Source organism: Pinus tabuliformis, chromosome 7 (genome assembly GCF_031772625.1).
Source record: "Pinus tabuliformis cultivar Carrire ecotype Pingquan chromosome 7, CPIR1, whole genome shotgun sequence".
In the NCBI taxonomy this organism is placed as follows: Eukaryota; Viridiplantae; Streptophyta; class Pinopsida; order Pinales; family Pinaceae; genus Pinus; species Pinus tabuliformis.
Genome location: NC_142293.1, coordinates 887470990 through 887492463, shown reverse-complemented (window position 1 = coordinate 887492463; position 21474 = coordinate 887470990). Strand labels below are relative to the sequence as shown.

General features: G+C 38.6%; 1 protein-coding gene across 3 annotated transcripts in view; it reads left to right on the top strand.

The window, feature by feature from the left end:
• Window positions 1-21474, top strand: part of LOC149250448 (uncharacterized) — a 549018-nt gene that overhangs the window by 403022 nt on the left and 124522 nt on the right. The window contains exons 10-12 of one of the 3 annotated variants that reach the window (XM_089459092.1): window positions 5657-5710; window positions 5824-5865; window positions 6008-6323. In XM_089459092.1, the coding sequence (XP_089315218.1) occupies window positions 5657-5710; window positions 5824-5865; window positions 6008-6043 (132 nt within the window). In that variant the 3' untranslated portion in view covers window positions 6044-6323. Of the gene's footprint in view, window positions 1-5634; window positions 5711-5823; window positions 5866-6007; window positions 6324-21474 lie in introns of those variants that run through there. The other 2 variants (XM_089459091.1, XM_089459093.1) reach the window with 2 other exon arrangements.

Genomic DNA, 21474 nt, shown 5'->3' with positions numbered 1-21474 from the left:
TTAAACTAACAGCATACATTAAATCAGGCCTAGTTGCTGTTAAATACATAAGGCTGCCCACAATACTTTTATACAAGCTAGGATCAAAATCCTTGCTGCTGTCCTCTCTGCTGAGTTTTAATCCCATTACTGTGGGAGTGATGGCTGCCTTGCATTCTTGCATGTTAAATCTGTCCAAAACTTGATTTACATATCTTGCTTGAGATATAAAAATTCCTTTTTCATTTTGATCTACTTCTATGCCTAAGAAGTATCTCAAGAAACCCATGTCAGTCATTTCAAATTCATCCTTCATGACTGATTTAAAATTTTTAATGAGCTGATCATCATTACCTGTGAAAATCACATCATCAACATACAAAACAACAATTAAAATCTTACCATCCTTTTCCTTGATGTAGACTGTGGGTTCTCCTTCACACTTGTCAAATTCATTATCCAATAGATATGAATCTATCCTGCTGTACCATGCTCTTGGCGCTTGCTTCAGCCCATAAAGAGCTTTCTTCAATTTGCACACTTTGTGCTATTCACCTTTCTTCTCATATCCAAGAGGCTGTTCCACATAGACCTCTTCCATTAACACTCCATTTAGGAATGCTGACTTCACGTCCATTTGGTAGACTTTCCATTTGTTTTGAGCTGCTATGGACAGCACTGCTCTCACGGTTTCCATTCTTGCAACCGAGGCGAAAGTCTCCTCATAATCTCTCCCATACTGCTGCTTGTAGCCTTTGACAACCAGCCTTGCCTTGTGCCTTTCAATCTTGCCTTCAGCGTTGCTCTTGGTCTTGTAGACCCATTTCACACCAATGACTTCTTTGCCTTTTGGTAACTCAACCAAATCCCATGTTTTGTTTCTCTCTATGGCATTCATCTCCTCATCCATAGCTTCTATCCATTTCTTATCTTTAATAGCTTCTTCAAAATGAATAGGATCATCAACATGACAATACAAGGCAAATAAGGAATTCATTCCTTCTTCATAAATTTCACTTAGATTTCTAAACTTCTTACCTCGTTCACTTGGTGTGCAAGTGCTTGAAGATGCACTTGAATTTCCTCCTTGTGGTGTGCTTGGAGAAGCACTCTCATTGATCCTCAATGGTGTACCTTGCTGTCCTTGTGTTGGCGCTGTTGTTTGGGGATTCATTTCAGCCACCTCCTCTTCATCTTCATCATGAGACAAACAGTTCTTGACATTGACTGTTTTCTCTATGCTTCCATCCCAAGCTTCCTCTTCTATGAATTGAACATCCCTGCTGACAAAGAACTTCTTGGTAGATGGAATGTACAGCCTGTAGGCTTTGGATTCATCACTGTATCCAATGAAGATGCATTTCTCCCCTTTGCTGTCCAACTTCCTCCTTAGCTGATCTGGAATGTGTGCATAGGCCACACATCCAAAAACTCTCATGTGGGTGACTCCTTGCTTTCTCCCACTCCATGCCTCTTCTGGCACTTTGTTCATGACTGCTTTTGTAGGACACCTGTTCAATATATAAACTGCACAATGTACAGCTTCAGCCCAATACTCATTTGGCAAATGCTTTGCCTTCAACATGCTCCTTGCCATCTCCATGATGGTTCTGTTCTTCCTTTCAGCAACTCCATTTTGCTGTGGAGTGTACCTTGCTGTAAACTGTTTATGTATTCCATTTTCTCTACAAAATCTTAGGAATTCCTTGGAGATATATTCACCTCCTCTATCAGTTCTCAAAACTTTAATGTGCAGCCCGCTTTGGTTTTCAACAAATGCTTTGAAGTTTTGGAATTTCTCAAAGACTTCACTTTTGTTCTTGAGGAAATATATCCAAGTCTTTCTTGTAAAATCATCAATGAATGTCAAGAAATATAGGCTGCCTGCTAATGATGGAGCTTGCATTGGTCCACACAAATCTGAGTGGATAATCTCTAAGGGTGTCTTTGCCCTTATACTCTTCCCTGATGGAAAACTTTCTCTATGTTGTTTTCCCAAAATGCAGCCTTCACATAGGCTGTCCGGTTTCTCTATCAATGGTAATCCTTTTACCATTCCTTTTCTGCTCAACAAATTCAGACCTCCAAAATTTAGATGCCCGAATCTCAAGTGCCATAACCAATTTTCATCCTTTGGCACGCTTTGGAAGGCCTCTTGGGTGACTGCTGCAATTTCTCCTTTGTTTTTCATGTCTGCCCTGATCCGGAGAGGGAACATCCTGTTCCTTGTCATCTTCACTTCAGCAATGCATCTTTTGCTGGGTGGTATGTCCATGATGGTGCACACATCATTTACAAAGTAAACATTGTAACCCTTTTGGATAAGCTGTCCAACACTCAAGAGGTTACATCTCATACCGGGGACATAGTAGACATCTGCTATGGTTTTCCTTTCTCCTTGTTTTGTAAATATTTTTACCTCTCCTTTTCCCATAACAGACACTTTACTATCAGTTCCTAGTGTGACTTCTGATTTCAAATTCTGATTTAAGGCTGAGAAGAGGGCAATGTTTCCTGTCATATGGTTGCTGCAACCTGAGTCTAAAAACCATATGTCCTCACTATGTGTTTCAGCCATGTTACAAGCTAACAGGACATTGTCTTGACTGCTGTTTTCTCTTGTAACATTTGCATTTTGTCTGCTGTTCATATCATGTTGTTTCTTTCTACAATCACTTGCATAATGTCCATACTTTTTGCAATAATAGCATTGAACATTAGATTTATCATACCTTTGTCCTTGAGCCTAATACTGATCTCTTTGTTGGCTGCTGCCTTGACCTTGGTTCTGATTTGGATTGCTGCCTCTTCCTTGTGCATTTGATGGGCTGTTCCTTCCACCTCTGTTCTGGCTTCTGCCTCTTCCTCTTTTGTTTCCTCTGCCTTGACCTCTGCCTCTTCCAAAGGACATCTGGGTCTTGAAGGCTTGCTCAAGAGATGAGTTTTCATTCCTACTCAACCTCTGCTCATGTGTTATCAGTGATGCATGCAGCTCATCAACTGAATAGCTTGAGAGATCCTTTGTCTCTTCAATGGTGGTGACTATGGCATCAAACCTTGAGGGTAAGACCCTCAATATTTTCTCCACAATTCTTCTGTCTTCAATGGTTTCTCCATGAGTTCTCATTTGTGTGATTACACCAATCACATGAGTGAAGAATGAGTCAATGTTATCTGACTCCTTCATGTTCAAGTTCTCAAAATCCTTTCTCAGCAATTGTAGCTTTGCTGTCTTCACTCTCTCCATGCCTTGATAGGCTGTCTTGAGGGTTTGCCATGCTTCATTGGCTGTCTTAGCTGCTGCTAACCTTGGAAACATACTCTGGTCTACTGCTAGATACAACAACACACGGGCTTTTGAATCTTTCTTCCTATTGTTCTTCAGCAGATCCTTCTCTCCCTGAGTTAATGCATTGAACTCAGTTTCATCTGCTGGTTCTTCAAAACCTTCTTCAACTATTTCCCATAAATCTTGGGAAGCAAGCAGGGCTGTCATAGTTATTGACCAGTAGTCATAGTTCTTCCCATTAAACTGTGGGAGCTGGGTGTTAAACAAACCCATACCAGTGCTTGTGCTAGCCATTCCTTGTATTCTGATCTATGTCTCTAAATCCTTGACTGTGTGTTTAAAACAGCTGACTGTTTCTTCAGCAACACAAAATTTTTTTTGAAATACCTGAATCCTTTGATGTCTGAGTCTTCTGTCTGCCTGAGAAGTTTTGCTGCAGCAACAACCTTCTCCCTTCAGCTTCTTTAACTTTTTTAAAGAGCCTAAGCCTGCTCTGATACCACTGTTGGGTATTTTTGATGGGGAAAATACCAAAAACCAAATAAACAAACACACAGAGGCAATGCTCTGTTTTTACTTTTCTCCAGGATCCTTTTGTGCACAGAAGACTTAAAAAAAATTCACTGAGAGACAGAGTATTTCACCACCATAAAAACATTATGTTCATTAAAACCTGATACAAAGATTTACCACTGTAAAATCCTTTTTTTTATATTCACTGGTGTGAAAAACAACTTACTGCTGTAATAAAGGGATTTACATAAGTTTACTGCTGTAAAAGAAATTTACACAGAGTTACAAAAATCACTGCAACATTTTCTTTATGCACTTCTGTGCAAAAAAAACCACACATGGTTTTTCGTTACTCCAAAAATTACATCACCTGGTTCTTTGTCTTTTTACACACTGCTGTGTGTTTTTCCTTTTACCGCACCATGATCAATCTTTCGTTGCTGTGAACACCTATGTATTTTACCTCCCGTGTGCAATGCATAATAAAAGTCAACACACTCAAAAACATAAAAACTTATTACATATGTTTTCACATTTAATACATGCCGTATGTAAATATAAAAAAATATTAAAACGTGCCCATATCCCATACGAAACTTAATTAATGAGCATATGCGCCCATACCTCCATAAAAAAGATTTACGTGCAATATATGAAAACTTCAATATACTACCTACCACTATGACATTTCATTAATTAAACGTATGGTCAACAAAACTTTGATTTACTCCACGCTATGAATTTAATGTTTGTCGTATGCAGGTTTGGAGCAGCTTCGGGCAATCAACGGTTGAAGAAGGTGGAGCACATCCGACGGTGGAGGGCAATATCGGAAGACCAACAAGTGCTGAACATTAACCCCCGAGAAAATGACGTTGCGTTACGTCAGGGCTGAACCACGTGTTGGCTCCACATTTTCTCGGGCCCTTGTGTACGAAAACCATTCTCTGCAGGTAGGCGGTCCGAGAAATCTTTAAACCGGTTTGTGGTTTTTGCTGGCGGTTTTGGGGAGCGTACGGCTGCGTTGAAATTAGATTTCAACAGTGCCTTCCATCCAGCATGAAAAAGGTAACCACTCACTCAGAGGCAAACATACCCATCCATCCCAACACAAGCCAAGCTGAAAGCATATGTTGAAACAACTTACAAGTTTCAATTGGCAAAATACAAGTTAGAGGTGTTGGAATTGTAACTAGGTCCAGTCTTCATAATTGTCATTGTATCAATATGTATTTTACTTAAAAACAAAAAAATAAAAATTTATTATTTTCTACCATGTTTTTCATGCTTTATTTTGGTCATAAGAAAAATGTAAAAGGGCATGTTCTTCATGACCTTTGTAAAAGAAGCAAATTTGAATTTTTGAAAAGCCTCATTTGTCCCTCCAATTTTACAAGTTGGCCCTCCAGAAAGACAAGTCGGCCTGCCCAAACGACATGTCTCTTCACATGAACAAACAACTATATATTGGCATCTATTCTCCATCCTTTGGCAACTAATCCAGTTTCGTGGTTTCTTTGTGACTTTTAACCTGGCATCCATCTTTCTCAAATACGTTTTTCAATGCAGTTAAATTTACGTTCAAGACACATCGTTCTAAAATATCGTCCCTGGATGAGAGCATAATTCTAAATCGTCCCTTGATGAGAACATGAATTAATAAATGGATATTGACTATTTCTAAATTATCGTCCCTTGATGAGAACATGAATTAGTAAATGGATATTCACTATTTAAGTAAAACTTAAAATGTTCAGTTGAAGATATTATAGATGCAACATATCGATTCGCTTTAAAAGAATAGATGATCAAGAGTACTGTTATTAATGTTAGTATTTTCTAACATTTTTCAGGATAACGTCGTCGTGTTTGTAGGTTCCATATTTTGCAGCATCTTTTGGTGTTATTTATGTACTTGTCAAGCCATGTGTGAGTATTACAATTCAATTTCTTCTTTAGTTATGTCATTTACTGATTATTATCTTTATAGAACCGCAAACAATCTACAGGAAGTTGGCCTGAAAATAATACTTTGTGTACAGACTTATGCAATTGTCTCCAAAGCAGCAAGTGCTGATGATCAGGTTCTCTCTCCTTGCTCTCACTCGCACTTGTACCTCAAGTTCTCTCCTGAATTTGTATATCTTCTTTCTCTCAATGTCTTTCTAGCCCCAAAAAGAATTTAAAAAGAAAAAATGAATTAAACACTATACCTTATCTCCTCAGGAGTCGGAGAATGCAGACATACCAGTTTGTGCTTAAGCATAGACCAATGTTCCTCTATACCATGTTTGATCTTGTTCCAATTGTTAGCTATATAAGACTGTTGAGCCAGGATCTCAAATCAATAGACCCACTGCAATAGACCGACTGCAGTTTCAAAAACAACATGCCTGAATGCCAAAGGTGGATGTAACCAGCTAGCAGGAATATTGATCTGCATAACCTTGTTGATAACTTGATATTGAACATGCTTTGTTTTCCTTTTGTATTTTATTTAACATCGTTCAATAGACAACCTGGAATAATTTTATTTTTAAGCTTCAAAATTAAAATCTCAAGACGCTGAACTGCATTATTATTTTGGGAGGATGAAAAACTTATTTACAAATTAAATCTTGAGATACTGAACAGCTTTACAGCGTCTTGCATTAGTAGTTTTGAGAGGAATGACTTAAAGCAAAAAGATTTACAAATTAAACCTTCAGATGCTGAACTGCTTTACTACATTTGAGAGGAATGATTTATACTAATTTTATAGCCAAGTTGCACATACTCTGATGTTTATTGAGTAAAATCAAATTGCTCTCACTGCAAGAGATTGATTATTTTTCTGGGTTGATCGGTTGGACAAAAAGTGAGGTAGGGAACAGTAAATTTTTAGAAGATAAAAAACTCTACGAAGTGTAAAGGAAGACAAAGGGATAATTTATGAGAACTACTTTCTATTTAGCACTTCATATTTGTCTAAGAGAAAAGCGAAGTTTAGCTGGATAGCCAACTTTACTCCCATGTTTTAGTGAGTTCATACTCTGAAGGACGTGAGCTTCCTAGTAGATTTTCTGACCTAATCTTAGCATTAATTTAATTTTTAAACTCTTCATTGCCTATTGAAAGCGATTCTTCAACACAGTGTTACTTGGGAGTGGGAGCAAAAACGGGTGCGGGAGCGACATTTTCAGAAGCTCCTGGTTTGGGAGCGAATCCCAGAGCGTTTTTTATATAATATATATATTTTTTTATATTTTGATACATTAGGTCAACAAAAACATGTAAAATGATGAATTAGATATAAAAAACATAAAAAAACATAGTTTGAATCATATAACAACAATTATCTAGAAGTTATAATCTTCATCAACCACGTCCACAACATATTGAGTCTCATGATTCATCAATCTTAAAGTTTCAAGCTTTCAAAATTCAATATATAACATTTATCATCATTGATCGCCAAAGTTGTACTTGTAAGCTAAGTGTAACCATTACAACAAATAGTATTTAACATGAAATGAAATGTTATAAAATGAAATGAAATGAAACTTTCAACTTTCATGAAGCATCATATTCATAATTCATTACTAATGAGTTATTCAAACATAAATTGTCATATATTGTTTAAAAAAGAATCATTATAAATATGAAAGAGTCAATAGTTATAGAAACTACTAGAAACTAGAAAAGACAAGTAAATCTATTATCTATCGCTTATGCTTGGGCCTCTTGCCACCACGAGAAATGTCTAATTTTTTAGTCTTGTTGGAAAATCAGGGTCTTTGTCATTAATATCACCCTCTAAGCATTAATATCTAGAGGTATCTTTGTTATTACCTCTATATCTGTATAGGGATCTTTGTCATTAATATCACCCTCTAAGCATTAACATAAGATAGTAAAAACATAGCATGTCAAGTCAAGATTTTGTTTGAGTGATCGTACATTTTTAGGAGGGTCATGATATAGGAGTTCGACAACCAATGTCACTAACATCAAGGTACATAGAGGGATTGGTGCTTTTGATTAAATACGGGTTCCATACCCTAATACATGACAAAATTTAATGGAAACATTGCAATCCCCCAATCCTGAAATCCTGAAAAACCGATAAGTCTACTGGATTTTGAATGAAATCTAAAATTCTACTTTCTCCATATGAAATCCAATGAGGTCGGAACCACTCTCAAACATCTTGAGTCATTTCATGGTAATGTTAAAAATTTAAGTAAAAGGATGAAAATTAAGGTTAAGGATGAAAATGAAGATTAAAGAGGGTTGAGCGCTCCCCCACAACCCTGCTTCAACAATTATTTATCTTGCAGTGGCCTTTAATATACTTTTATTACTTCCCGTAGTGAATGGCAATTGATTCTACTCCAAAATTCCTTGAATTTTCTAAAAATATCCTTAAGAAAATGACATGAAATGATAGATTTGAATCCACCATTCATAATCAAGTTATGAAAAGCACATACTTAGTAATGTTGATTACTGACAAATAATAATTGTTGTGATCATGTTGTACGTGTTCACCAAAAGTGGGTGACCCTATAGAATATTTTTTCTTCTACCATTTCTTCTAGCCGGCTAGCCTACAACCCCTAACAGCCATTAGTAGCCAATAATAATGTGCCATTCATGTCTCCGCCACTTGCATCATTCATATGTTGCCTCACCCATTTGGTAAGAGCACACGTTGTAAGAGGGCTTTCGATCAAAAGGTACTTTATTCGTTTTGCACTTGGGTGCTCTTGTTTGTTTGTATTTTGGACATTTGGCATGGACTATGGGGTAACCTAGAAGGAAGAGGGGTTTTGACTATCATCTTGTTCCCTTGCCTTAAATGGGTTTTAATCTTTCATTCTAGTCCAGTGGGACCTCCCTTAATGGCCCAATGGGTATAGGAAGGGCACTACTTAGGAAACCCCGATTGAGATAGTGTAGTCACATCTCTCTCTATTCCATACTTACCACTATCCATCTTACATTATGAGCCCCATATTCCAACTCCCTTCTCAAAGTTCAACTGACCATTGGTTCTCTAGGACTTGGCACTATACGTCCTTATACCTGGGCAGGGCCCAGAACTTGGCCCTGACAAGTTGATAATCAATGAATGAATTGAATTGATTTACAATGAGCAATGAAGCTCAATAAATAATACAAAAAGTATTTACAGAAACAACGAGTTTCTACTAAGAAAATAGAAACAGTAAGTTTCTAATAAGAAATTGTTAATAAAATCACAGACGATCTTATCTACATAAATGAGCATTAAACACTAAAAATAGCATTATTCTAATACCCTCCCTTAATGCTCAATCTATTTACAACACCTATAGACCCTCTGCATTTTACAAACTTATCAGGACCAAGGGGCTTGGTGAAGATGTCTGCTGGTTGCTCAGTTGTGGGAACATACAACAACTGAATGGATCTGTCTTCAACAAGTTGTCGAATGTAGTGACAATGGGTTTCAACCAGTGTTCCACCGGGACACGTCCCCCAGGGTTGGGTGTGCGCACCCTTCGCACTCCACGCACCTGGGACGGGGGACGTCTGGGGAAACGTTTCCCCACGTCCCCCTTTTGGGGAGATGCGGGGAGACGCAGAGGGGTACATTTCCCCAGTGTGGGGGACGTGACTCCCCAAAAGGGGCATCCCCCCTCGAAATGGGCTATGCGTCCCCCCTTAAATTTGCTTGTAAACAATAATTTATGACAGGGAAAACCTAGTATTTGACCATATTTCCCTACTAATTCTATGCAATTCATGGTAATGTTAAATTCTTAAAGTAAAAGTGACATTCTCCTTTATCTTTCATTTTCATCCTTTTACTTAAATTTTTAACATTACCATGAAATGACTCAGGATATTTGAGAGTGGTTCCGACCTCATTGGATTTCATATGGAGAAAGTATAATTTTAGATGTCACTCAAAATCCAGCAAACTTAATAGTTTTTCAAGAATTCAGGATTTGATGGATTGCAATGTTTCCATTGCATTTTGTCATGTACAAGGGTATGGAATTAGTATTTAATCAAGAGCACCAAGCCCTCTGTGTATTTTAAAGTGACCTTTAGACTCATCACTCCACTGTTTTTGAGTTTTAGCTATATCAATTTACTATTCCAGACTTTAGAGTTCAATATCTATTATAGTCCATTTTTCTTAGTACTAATTAGGTTCTAGAATGATGAATGATGAATTTAAATTTCAAATCAATTTAGAATCTAGAATGATGAATTTAATTTTTAAATCAATGTAGATTCTAGAATGGTGAATAATGAATAATGAATATGGATCAGAGTATTTCATTATTGAATCTCGTGGTCTATGGATGAATCATGTAATATCTATTATAGTCTATTTTTCTTAGTACTAATTAGATTCTAGAATGATGAATGATGAATTTAAATTTCAAATCAATTTAGAATCTAGAATGATGGATTTAATTTTTAAATCAATGTAGATTCTAGAATGGTGAATAATGAATAATGAATATGGATCACGGTATTTCATTATTGAATCTCATGGTCTATAGATGAATCATGTATGTATTAGTAAGGATGATGAGTATGGATCAATGTATTTCATTATTTAATTCAAATATGTATGTATTATTGTATTTATGTTTTCATTATAGAATATGAATTTGATATATATATATATATATATATATATATATATATATATATATAAAAAAGGAAAAAAATTATATACTCCAACGTCCCCCCCCCCCCCCCCAAATTTCCCTAAAATTTGAGGGTACTCCCACACGTCCCCTTTGTGCATCTCCCCGCACCCGCGTCTCCCCGTCCCAGAGTCTTGGTGGAACATTGGTTTCAACATGCTCTGTTCGTTCATGGAAGACTGGATTCTTGTCTAGTTTGAGCACTCCCTGATTATCATAGAACAAGGGAGTAGGACCTACCTGGGAAACATGCATATCCGCAAGCATACGTCGAAGCCAAACTGCCTCACAAGATGCCTTAACTGCTCCCTGATACTCTACTTCTGTCAAGGAGAGAGCCATTGCCTGCTGCTTCTTACTAGTCCATGTGACAACACCGGATCCTAGACTAAGCACATACCCAGCTGTAGATTTACGGTCATCAACTGAACCTGCCCAGTTGGAATCTGTGTAACCACTGAGTGTAGGATCTAAACTCCGAGTGTGTAGAAGTCCATAATCAGGAGTGCCACTCACATAACGCAGCACATGCTTCGCTGCTATCCAATGATTAGCGTTAGGAGCAGACATGAAGCGTGAAATGTAGCTCACTGCAAAATTGATATCAGGTCTAGTGGCAGTAAGGTAGATGAGGCTACCCACTAATTGCCTGAATAAAGTTTCATCCACAAGTGGTGAAGATGACTGAGCTGAAAGTTTGAGCCCTGGTTCCATAGGAGTCATGGTAGGTTTGCAATCCTGCATTCTAAACCTGTCCACAAGATTTTTGGCATACTTGGACTAAGAGAGAAAGATGTATTTCTCAATCTGCCAGACTTCAATCCCTAAACAGTAATGAAGAAGTCCCAAATCTGTCATATCAAAAGTGCTGCACAAATCCTGTTTGATCCCATGGATCAAAGGTGCTGAACTGCCAGTAATGATAAGGTCATCCACATAGACAACCACAAACAGAATATCATCACCAGTATGTTTGATATACAGGTTTGCATCAGATGGACTCTGCTGAAAACCATGATCTGTTAGGTACTTATCAATTTTCATGTACCAAGCCCGAGGGGCTTGTTTCAGACCTTAGAGTGCTTTAACTAATCTACAGACTTTATGTTCTTGATCGGCAACCTTCAATCCTAGAGGCTACGTCATGTAGACTTCTTCCTGTAAGTCACCATTCAGAAAAGCACTCTTTACATCCATCTGATGGACTTTCCAACTGAACTGAGCCGCTAAGGCAAGGACGAGCCGTATGGTACTCATCTTGGTTGTAGGAGCAAAGGTCTCCTCATAGTCTATGCCTTCCTTTTGTGAGAACCCTCGAGCAACAAGGCGAGCCTTATACTTGTCTAGGGTTCCGTCAGCTTTGTATTTCACTTTATACACCCATTTGCAGCTAATGGGCTTCTTCCTTGCAGGAAGATCAGAAAGGGTCCAAGTGTGATTCTTCTGACAACTCTGGAATTCAGCATCCATAGCCTGTTCCCACTCAGGTATACCCTTAGCCTCTGAATAGGTTTGAGGCTCAAAAACACTGTGTAGGTTAGCCATAAGAGCAAAATTTATTGTAGGCTGTTGTTTGCTCTTATTTCTGGAAGTTCTACCTTCAAGGAGCTCATTATCCCGGAGATCACCATTTAGGCCAGAGAGTAGAAGAACCAATATCTAGAGTAGTTGGAGGAGGCTCAGGAATAATAGGAGCAGTGAGAGGAGGATTATTTTCCGGAGCGAGCTCAGGTAGTGCATTATCAAATACTGATGCTGCATCATCCCTCCCATCAGGTGGACCTAACGGAAGAAGAACACTGTGAGGCTGATCCTCAGAACACTGCTCAAAAGGAGGGGACTGAAAGAACCCTCTGTCTTCATCAAATACTACGTCCTGACTGAAGATAAGATGATCAGTGTCTAAATCTATCAGCCTAGAGGCCTTGTGGTGATCACTGTACCATGTCATCATGAGTTTTTGACTTTTGGAATCCAACTTAGAGCGCTTAGCAGTTGGAATCCATACATATGCAACCGATCCAAACACTTTGAGGTGACTGATCTTAGGCTTACGGCCAGACCAAACCTCTTCTGGAGTCTTCCCCTTAACAGCCTAAGTAGGTGATCGGTTAAGAAGATAGACAACAGTAAACACTGCTTCAGCCCAAAATTTGTTCGGAACACTCTTTTGTTGTAACATGGAACGAGCCATTTCAACAACCGTATGGTTGCGATGTTCGACAACACTATTTTGTTGAGGAGTGTAGGGTGTAGTTAACTGGCATTTGATGCCATGGGTATCACAGAAGTTGGAGAAAGCAGAAGAACAAAATTCCCCCCCGTTATCTGTCCTAAGAGTTATGATATTACAGCCAGACTCTTTTTCAACTAAGGACTTAAACTTCTAAAAGATACTAAATACATCAGATTTATGTTTTATAAAGTACACCCACATCTTTCTACTGAAATCATCTACAATAAGCAAAAAATATTTGCAACCAGTAATTGAAGATGTATTCATAGGACCACAAATATCAACATGAATTAACTAGAGTACCTTAGATGCGCGCCATGATTCTCCATCCTTGAAGGAAGACCGATGTTGCTTGCCAGCTTGATAGGTGTCGCACACTCCCAACTGCTGAGTCTGGATATCAGGTAACCTTGACACAAGTCCCTCCCGAGATAGTTAAGAGAGATACTGAATGTTTAGATGCCCATATCTCTGATGCCACAGAGTGCTGATGGGAGAAACATGAGCTGCTAGAGCCACTTCTGGAGAATCACCAATGTCAAGAAGCCTGTAGAGACCATGATCTTCTAGGCCAACAACAACCATAAGATGAGTTTCCCTATCAATAATGGAGCACTTTTGCGCACTGAACACCACATCGAGCTGAGGAGAGTTCCTCATAATCTGGCTGATAGACAACAGATTAATTTCCATACCAGAAACATAGTACACATTCAGGAAGATGAGTGTGTGCCCATTAGAGTCCAGACTGGATTTGAACTGTACCTCTGCCAACCACTGTGTACTCACCTCCGCCGAATACCACGGAATCACTAAAAGATGAGAAGTTAGTAAACTAGTCACGCCTATGAGAGAAATGACGTGATGCACCAGAGTCAATGTACCAGGCAGAAGACTGTGCATGATCTGAGGTCCTCTTAGCCATAAAGGCGTAAAAGACAGATTCCTGCTGCTCAGAATGTTCTGCAACATTCGCTTTCTAATGAGACCCTCCCTGCTTCTTCTCTTTAGAAGCAATCCTCTGTTGGCAATCTTTCTTCATGTTGCCGAACTTGTGACAGTAATTACACTACACATTTTTCTTCTTAGCAGGATTAGAAGGCTGAGAATAACCTTTCTGCTGATATTTGGCAGCAAAAGCATTTTCTGAGGAGGCTGATGAAGCACCACTACCAAACTGCGGTTTCCAACGATCCTGCTATAGGAGTTTGGTGCATAACTCCGGAAACTTCAAATCAACATTAGTGGAGGTAATGTTGAGTGTTTCTATGACGTGCTCATAAGGTTTTGGTAGACTTTTCAGAGTGATGACTACCATATCTTCTTCCTCCATGGTCCAACCAATGGCTTTGAGCTGATCTCGAATGTCTTTAATCTTGTTAAGATGTTCTTGTAAAGACATGCGTTCGTCCATCATCATGGAGAACAACTGATTCTTTAGAAGGAAAGCTTTGCTCTTGTCGGATATCTTGTGCAATTCCTTCAAATGTTGCCAAATTTTGGTAGCTGTCTTGCCAGAAGGAATCTGTGGTAACTATTCATCAGTCACAGAGAGTTTGAGAAGCATAATAGCTTCTCGATTTCGATCATCAAACTTATCTTGATCTGTACCAGCTGTACCAGGACTGAGCTCTTTGCCCAAATCGGGCTGGTCAAGACGCCTATATTCAACAATGGTCAACATTCTTTGTTTCCAGATGTTATAATTGCTGCCATTAAAGCGTTGACTGCCTTCCAACATCAAATTGGTTAGCGAGGCCATCTGCATGTTTCCCAAGACACAGAAGTCCGAAACGGATTTCAATGCAGATGCTGGCTGATCCGGGCAAAATCTGACAAGTGCAAAAATTCCCCACGCTCAATAATTATGCATGCATAAACATGCATGTGCATGTACTAAAAATGCACGTCCAATCGGCGACTTCTGAAAAAGGTTGAAACAGAAATGCCCTCGGCCCCCACCGATTATGCAATCTGACCCCTCTTCAGCATAGAAGAACTCAACCAGCAAAATCTTCACACTCAAGCAGCAATAAAAGATACGTTGAATACACTGTATAAGAGGGTTGATAAACACAACAGATAATAAGCCTGGAAACAGAGTGTATATATGTCCCTTTTCTAAAGTGAACACGTCATACGCAGAGATAACTCATCCTTCAGAGGAATACCCGCAAGTAGATTTACATATATTGAGAGAGATTGATATGGGCAGGCGTGGGCTATTGGACACGGATATTGGAAGGCAACAAAAAAACAGACATCAACTGCCAACAAAACGAATTCCTGTCAATCTCAGTAAAAAAAAGGCATCCATGATTCACCGACCAGACCCTTTCTTTCACGGGAATGCCAATACGTGGATAGAATGTAAAGATCTATAGCACACTATGAAAACCTGTAACAGAGGTCCCTTGAATTAATGACAGTAGAGAAATGGCATATCACAAAAGCGAGTGTTGAAGTTTGAGGAGGGAAATCGAACGCGCGACTGGGCAGTAGATAGATAGATAGACTGGATAGCGTGACGAAAACGACGATGACAGAGATTTTGTCTCCGTTATTATTATTCCAATAGGAGGAGAATACAGAGCGGCATCAAAGGCTTAGTGGAATAACGGGGCACGCCATGATAAAACTCATAAAACCCTCGCGACAAGATCCAGCTGATTAATGCTGGAATAACCAGATGGGACTTGACAGGACGAAGCTATCGTCGTGGAAACGATGCTGGAGAAAGAAGAATTGCCGACAGCTTGTCTAGGCTTGCGGGCGTCAATTATGAGTAGTTAACTCAATTGCAGATGTTCAGAATCTGTGATCACAACTCCCCGACCCTGGGATCCTCTGCTAATAGATGTTGTGTCAATTAATCTCCTCGCACGTCTTCTAATGGAAAATTTCTGATGATCCAAGGCTCCCGTGATGTTTGCCTAGGCTTGTCGAACTCCAGCGAAAAACAAATGTGATGCTCAAAAAAAATTTAGACTCCTAGAGAGCAATTTCGAAATGAAGCACGAAATTTTTCAAACAATGAAAAATTATTTCGAAAAATACCCGAGCTTTGATACCATAATCAATGAATGAATTGAATTGATTTACAATGAGCAATGAAGCTCAATAAATAATACAAAAGTATTTACAGAAACAACAAGTTTCTACTAAGAAAATAGAAACAACAAGTTTCTAATAAGAAACTGCTAATAAGATCACAGACGATCTTATCTACATAATGAGCATTAAACACTATAAATAGCATTATTCTAATAGTTGACGCAACTAAAAGAAAAAGAAAAAGCATATGATGGCCACAACAAAAAACAAAATAAGATCAAAATGCAAAATATGGTCAAGACATACACATTAGCACATGGGCAAAACTGCCGTAAAAGTCTAGCATGAGCTCTACCTCACTCATTATGGTCATCACTTGGTTCATGAGCACACATTGCTCTTCATATTATGAGAAGGAACCCTTGCATGTCATAACCCTTGGTGGTCAATGAGTTGTCTCACCACTAAGGGGTAATAACTGTTATACATCTTACAAAGCAAGCTCTAGCCTTGTGAGCTAGGAGCAATAATACAAAGAAAAATCAAGAAAAAGTAAAAAACGCACAAGAGGGGTGTAAAAACAAAGGCCAAGTTGGCAACTCATGCATCCACGATTGCTCCCTCCCCACATCTATACACTCAAGATGAGGAACCCATTATAGTTGGTCCCTTTGACCATGAAACTTGACCATGAAGCACTCTCCCCTTTGTTCCATCATTATTCACTTGACACCTATCAATTGAAGGGTGGGCTAAGGACATGTCATTTCCCCTTGGCGAGCTGGAAACACCTAATAGGGTGATCTATTAACCTCTCCTACCTAGGGAGGTAACACCATTGTGAGTTCAAAGCCTTAAATTTGGAAGGGAAGCCTTATTTGAAGTGTCAAATTGCTTAATACTTTCAAGATTGGTTCACTTAGATCCAAAAACGATTAAATGTACCTATTGATGTAGTTGCTAGCATTGGATATTATGTGTAATTTTCAGGGGGTTTCACAACCATGGCTTGTGAAACTTAACTAGGGCCCAAGTCTTTTAGAGAAACATATTGACACCCAAAGGTGGAGTGTTGAGAGACGGGAAAAGTTTGATCTCACCATTGCCTTTTTATTTTCTATCAAACCTTCATATCCTTTAATGTTGCAAACTCACCTCTATTTATTGAAATGTGTCGAGCTCTAGCTCAAGGGGCTCCATCAAGGTATGTGCCTTCTGAGTCAGAGAAGCTTAGAACCACATTGTTGACGAAGGAGAGGGTAGATCTACTTATTCAGATCATAGACCCTATCATTTATTTCCTTCGATTTGAAGATACAGACCAACCCATCCTATGAGAGGTTTATGAGGGATGGGATTCCATGATTGAGTCTGTAAGGAGCATTAGTTTATAGAGTGAGTGCCTCGAGTATGAGACATCATTAGAGGCCTTCTTCACCACTATACAGGGTATTCTTGAGAGCAGATGGGACAAGAATTGCACACCTTTACATTGTTTGGCTCACTCATTGAACCCAAAATACTATAGCCATGAGTGGCTGAATGGTGGACCTTCTGTCAGATTCCCTCCTCACATGGATGGTGAAATCTCACAGGGGAGGAAAGATGCATTCAGGCGGGTTTTTCAGGATCAAACATTCCTTGATGAGGTGGAGGATGCCTTTGCAGATTTTTCCACTGACACTGGTCGATTTGTAGGATATGATCTGATTATAGACAGGGGGGCTAATAAGCCTTATTCTTGGTGGGAAAATCATGGGGCAACAAGCCCTCCTCTACAACAGTGAGCCATGAGGCTTCTCTCTCAGGTGACTTCATCCTCTTGTTGCGAGAGGAATTGGAGCACATATGGGAATTTATATAATGTCAAGAAGAGCAGGCTTGAACAATCCAGGGCAGAGGCAATGGTGTATGTGCACACCAACTTCATCTTATTTATAGGCAAAGGGATGAGTGGTTGAAGGGAAATACAAAGATGTGGGATGTCTTTCCTGATGATATGGATCTGAACAACAGCGTGGAGTTGGCATTGGCCAACTTAGATCTCAATGTTCCAATGCTAGATCTTGTCACATTTGATGATGGTGATACTGTAGAGGGGTCATCCTCCACATCAACAGATGCAGAGATGACTTTGGATAGGGGAGGAGGATGCAGCAGAGGAGAGCAATGATGACCATGATGATGAGGACAGTGATGCTGATTTTGATGATGACTATGAGGATTGATGACTCATCAGTCATGAGCTACCTACTACCTTGATGTTTGTATACTTATAATTGTAGTTGGTTTGTATTTTCTATTTCTATTTGACATTGGCATTGCACTACCTATGTAAACAGTGACATTTTGATTTTGATGACTTAATGAAAAACTATAGTATTTTTATCTTACATCTTATCTTTCTCCTATTGGATCATTGATGAATTGAATATGTATTATAATTTATCATTTATCATTTATGTCACAATTGTACTTGTATGCATAATGTTACTTTGTAAAACTTACATCTAGATCAAGATATATGTTTGAATCAATGAATTTGTATCACTAATGAGAATTTGTGTAAGAAATATCTATTTTTTAATATATATATATATATATATATATCGAAAATAATGTAACAAAATTATATTTATAAAACAAAATAAAAAGATATACTAAGCTTAAGCTCATTAAACATTTTCATATATATATTTATAAGGTTTTTTTCATATATATTTTTATAAGATCGAAAACATTGTGCTAAAAAATTACATTAATAAAACAAAATAAAAAATATACCATATAAATATTAGCATGAGTTGAGAGTGGATATAAATGGTAGAAAACTATAAAAATAATAATGAAAAGACTATTTTATTGATGATATAATAATAATATGACATAACAATAATATGAAATAGATTTTTACATAAAAACCTATGTACCACATTCTTTTTATTATATTTTTTTTGTAATATGAACTAATATTAATTACATTTTAATTACATATCATTAACAAAAATTTATAGTCAGCCTGCGTTAGTTTGAGTGGTGATGGCTGTGGAATGAAGTGTCTCCAAATCAGAGATCTTGGGTTCGAATTTTGTGCTACCCTCCCCGTAGCGGGGTGAATAATGGACATGTAAACTCGAAAATCGGAGATTCCTACCAAACTTACAAAAACATAAAATTATATTTACATAAAACTATATATATATATATATATATATATATATATATATATATAATAAACCGGATTCGCTGAAAGGAGGCCACGTGTCTGAATCCCACGAATCGGACATAATTCGTTGGGGATTCGAATCTCAGAACAAGACACGTCGTGTCCTAACGGGACATGTACGAATCCCGTACGTGTCTCAATTTTGGGATTCGAATCCCCATAAAATGAAAACCGCGGGCATAAAAGGCATTGTTCTTTCAGTGTTTTACCATTTTTCTCTTTCAGTGTTGCATACATTGAGCTGTGGGCAAAGAGTTAAGGGTTTGGAGCAAGGAGCTAAGGGTGTGGAGCATTCGACAAAGAGATTCAAGCACCAGTTAAGTGCATTTCATCTCAATTTTTTTGCATTTCTATTACAGCAATTTGTATATGATTTTTTTTTACAAATTTGTGTATGTTTTGTTTTTTTTTTTTTACATTATTCATTGCTAAACAAAGGGCAGCAATTAGGGGGCAAAGGAAGGGGAAGAATGTCTCCATTGGAGATGCCCCTCCTCCCCCAATATCATCAGAGTCTGCTGCAAGTAATGTTGAGGGAAGAGGAGGTCCTAAAGACAGCATTGAGAAATATCCCTTGTGGAAATATGTCATAAGAGAGGATGGGACAAGCGCCAAGGGGAAGGGAGGAGGCAATGTGCAATGGAGATGCAACTTTTGCCACATTTCTTTCAAAATCACATATTACCATGTGAAAAGCCATTTGTTGGCTTTACCAGGTTGTGGAATTGGAGCTTGTAAAGTTGTTCCTTTACAAAAAGAGGAAAGAAATGGAAAAGGAGTTCACTGTTGGTATGGAAAATGTGGCTGCGAAATCAAGAAAAACCAAGAATGAAGACCCCCTTCCATTTTTGAGGAAATGCACCACCAAATTTCCATTTGAGAGTTCTATTGGGGGACAAATAGCAAAAAGAAGAGCAATTACACTTGGTCCAATGGACAAGAATTTTCAAAAAGAGAAACGGAAAGAGCTTGATCTCACCATTGCCTTCTTTTTCTATCAAAACTTCATATCATTTAATGTTGCACACTCACCTCTATTTATTGAGATGTGTTGAGCTCTAACTCACGGGTCTCCATCATGGTATGTGCCTCCTGGTTCAGAGAATCTTAGAACCACATTGTTGATGAAGGCAAAAAAAGAGGTGCAAAAAATGCTTGAGCCTATTAAAACATCATGGCCAACATTTGGGGTTAGCATTGTTTTTTATGGATGGACAGATCCGGCACGACAACCAATCATCAACTTCATGGTGTCTTCCTTGAATGGTCCGTTTTCTTGAAAGCAATGGATACACTTGGAGAATACAAGGATGCACAATTTATGGGTGAGTTATTTATTAAAGTTATTGAAGATGTAGGTGTTGATTCTTGTGTGCAAATCATTACAGATAATGCACCTATTTGCAAGGCTGCTGGCATGATTGTGGAAGCTAAATATCCACAAGTGTTTTGAACACCTTGCATTGTCCATTCATTGAACTTAGCACAGAAATCCATTGCTTTTGATGTGCTTTGGATTGGTAACATTATTGAGGATGCACGACATATCTGTATCTTTGTGCAAAATCATACAAATGCCCTCACTCTCTACAAGGAGTACAACAATATATCATTGTTGAAGATTGCTGATACACGGTTTTCCTCTTCATTCATGATGTTGAAGAGGTTGAGGGAGGTCAAGACCGCTCTTAGGGCCATGGTTATTTCTGAGTTTTGGTCTTTTTGGAGAAAGACAGATCAAGTAGCCTCTAAAAGAGTGAAGGACACAGTGATAGATGATGCTTGGTGGGAGAGTGTAGATCTAATTATTCAGATCATGGACCCTATCATTTCTTTGGTTCGATTTGCAGATACAGACAACCCATCCTAGGAGAGGATTATGAGGGATGGGATTCCATGATTGAGTCTGTGAGGAGCATTATTCTACAGAGTGAGTGCCCTGAGTATGAGACATCACCAGAGGCCTTCTGTGGTACTATACAGGATATTCTTGTCAGCAGATGGGACAAGAATTGCACACCTTTACATTGTTTGGCTCACTCATTGAACCCAAAATACTATAGCGATGAGTGGTTGAATGGTGGATCTTCCCGCAGATTCCCTCCTCACATGGATAGTGAAATCTCACAGGGAGGAAAGATGCATTCAGGCGGGTTTTCTAGGATAGAGCATCTCTTGATGAGGTGGAGGATGCCTTCGCAGAGTTTTCCACTGGCACTGGTCGATTTGCAGGATATGATGTGATTAGAGACAGGGGGGCTAAGAAGCCCTATTCTTGGTGGGCAAATCATGGGGCAACAAGCCCTCCTCTTCAGCAGTTAGCCATGAGGCTCCTCTCTCAGGTGACTTCATCCTCTTATTACGAGAGGAATTGGAGCACATATGGGAATTTGTATAGTGTGAAGAAGAGCAGGCTTGAGCAGTCCAGGGCAGAAACAATGGTGTATTTACACACCAACCTTTGTCTTATTTACAGGCAGAGGAA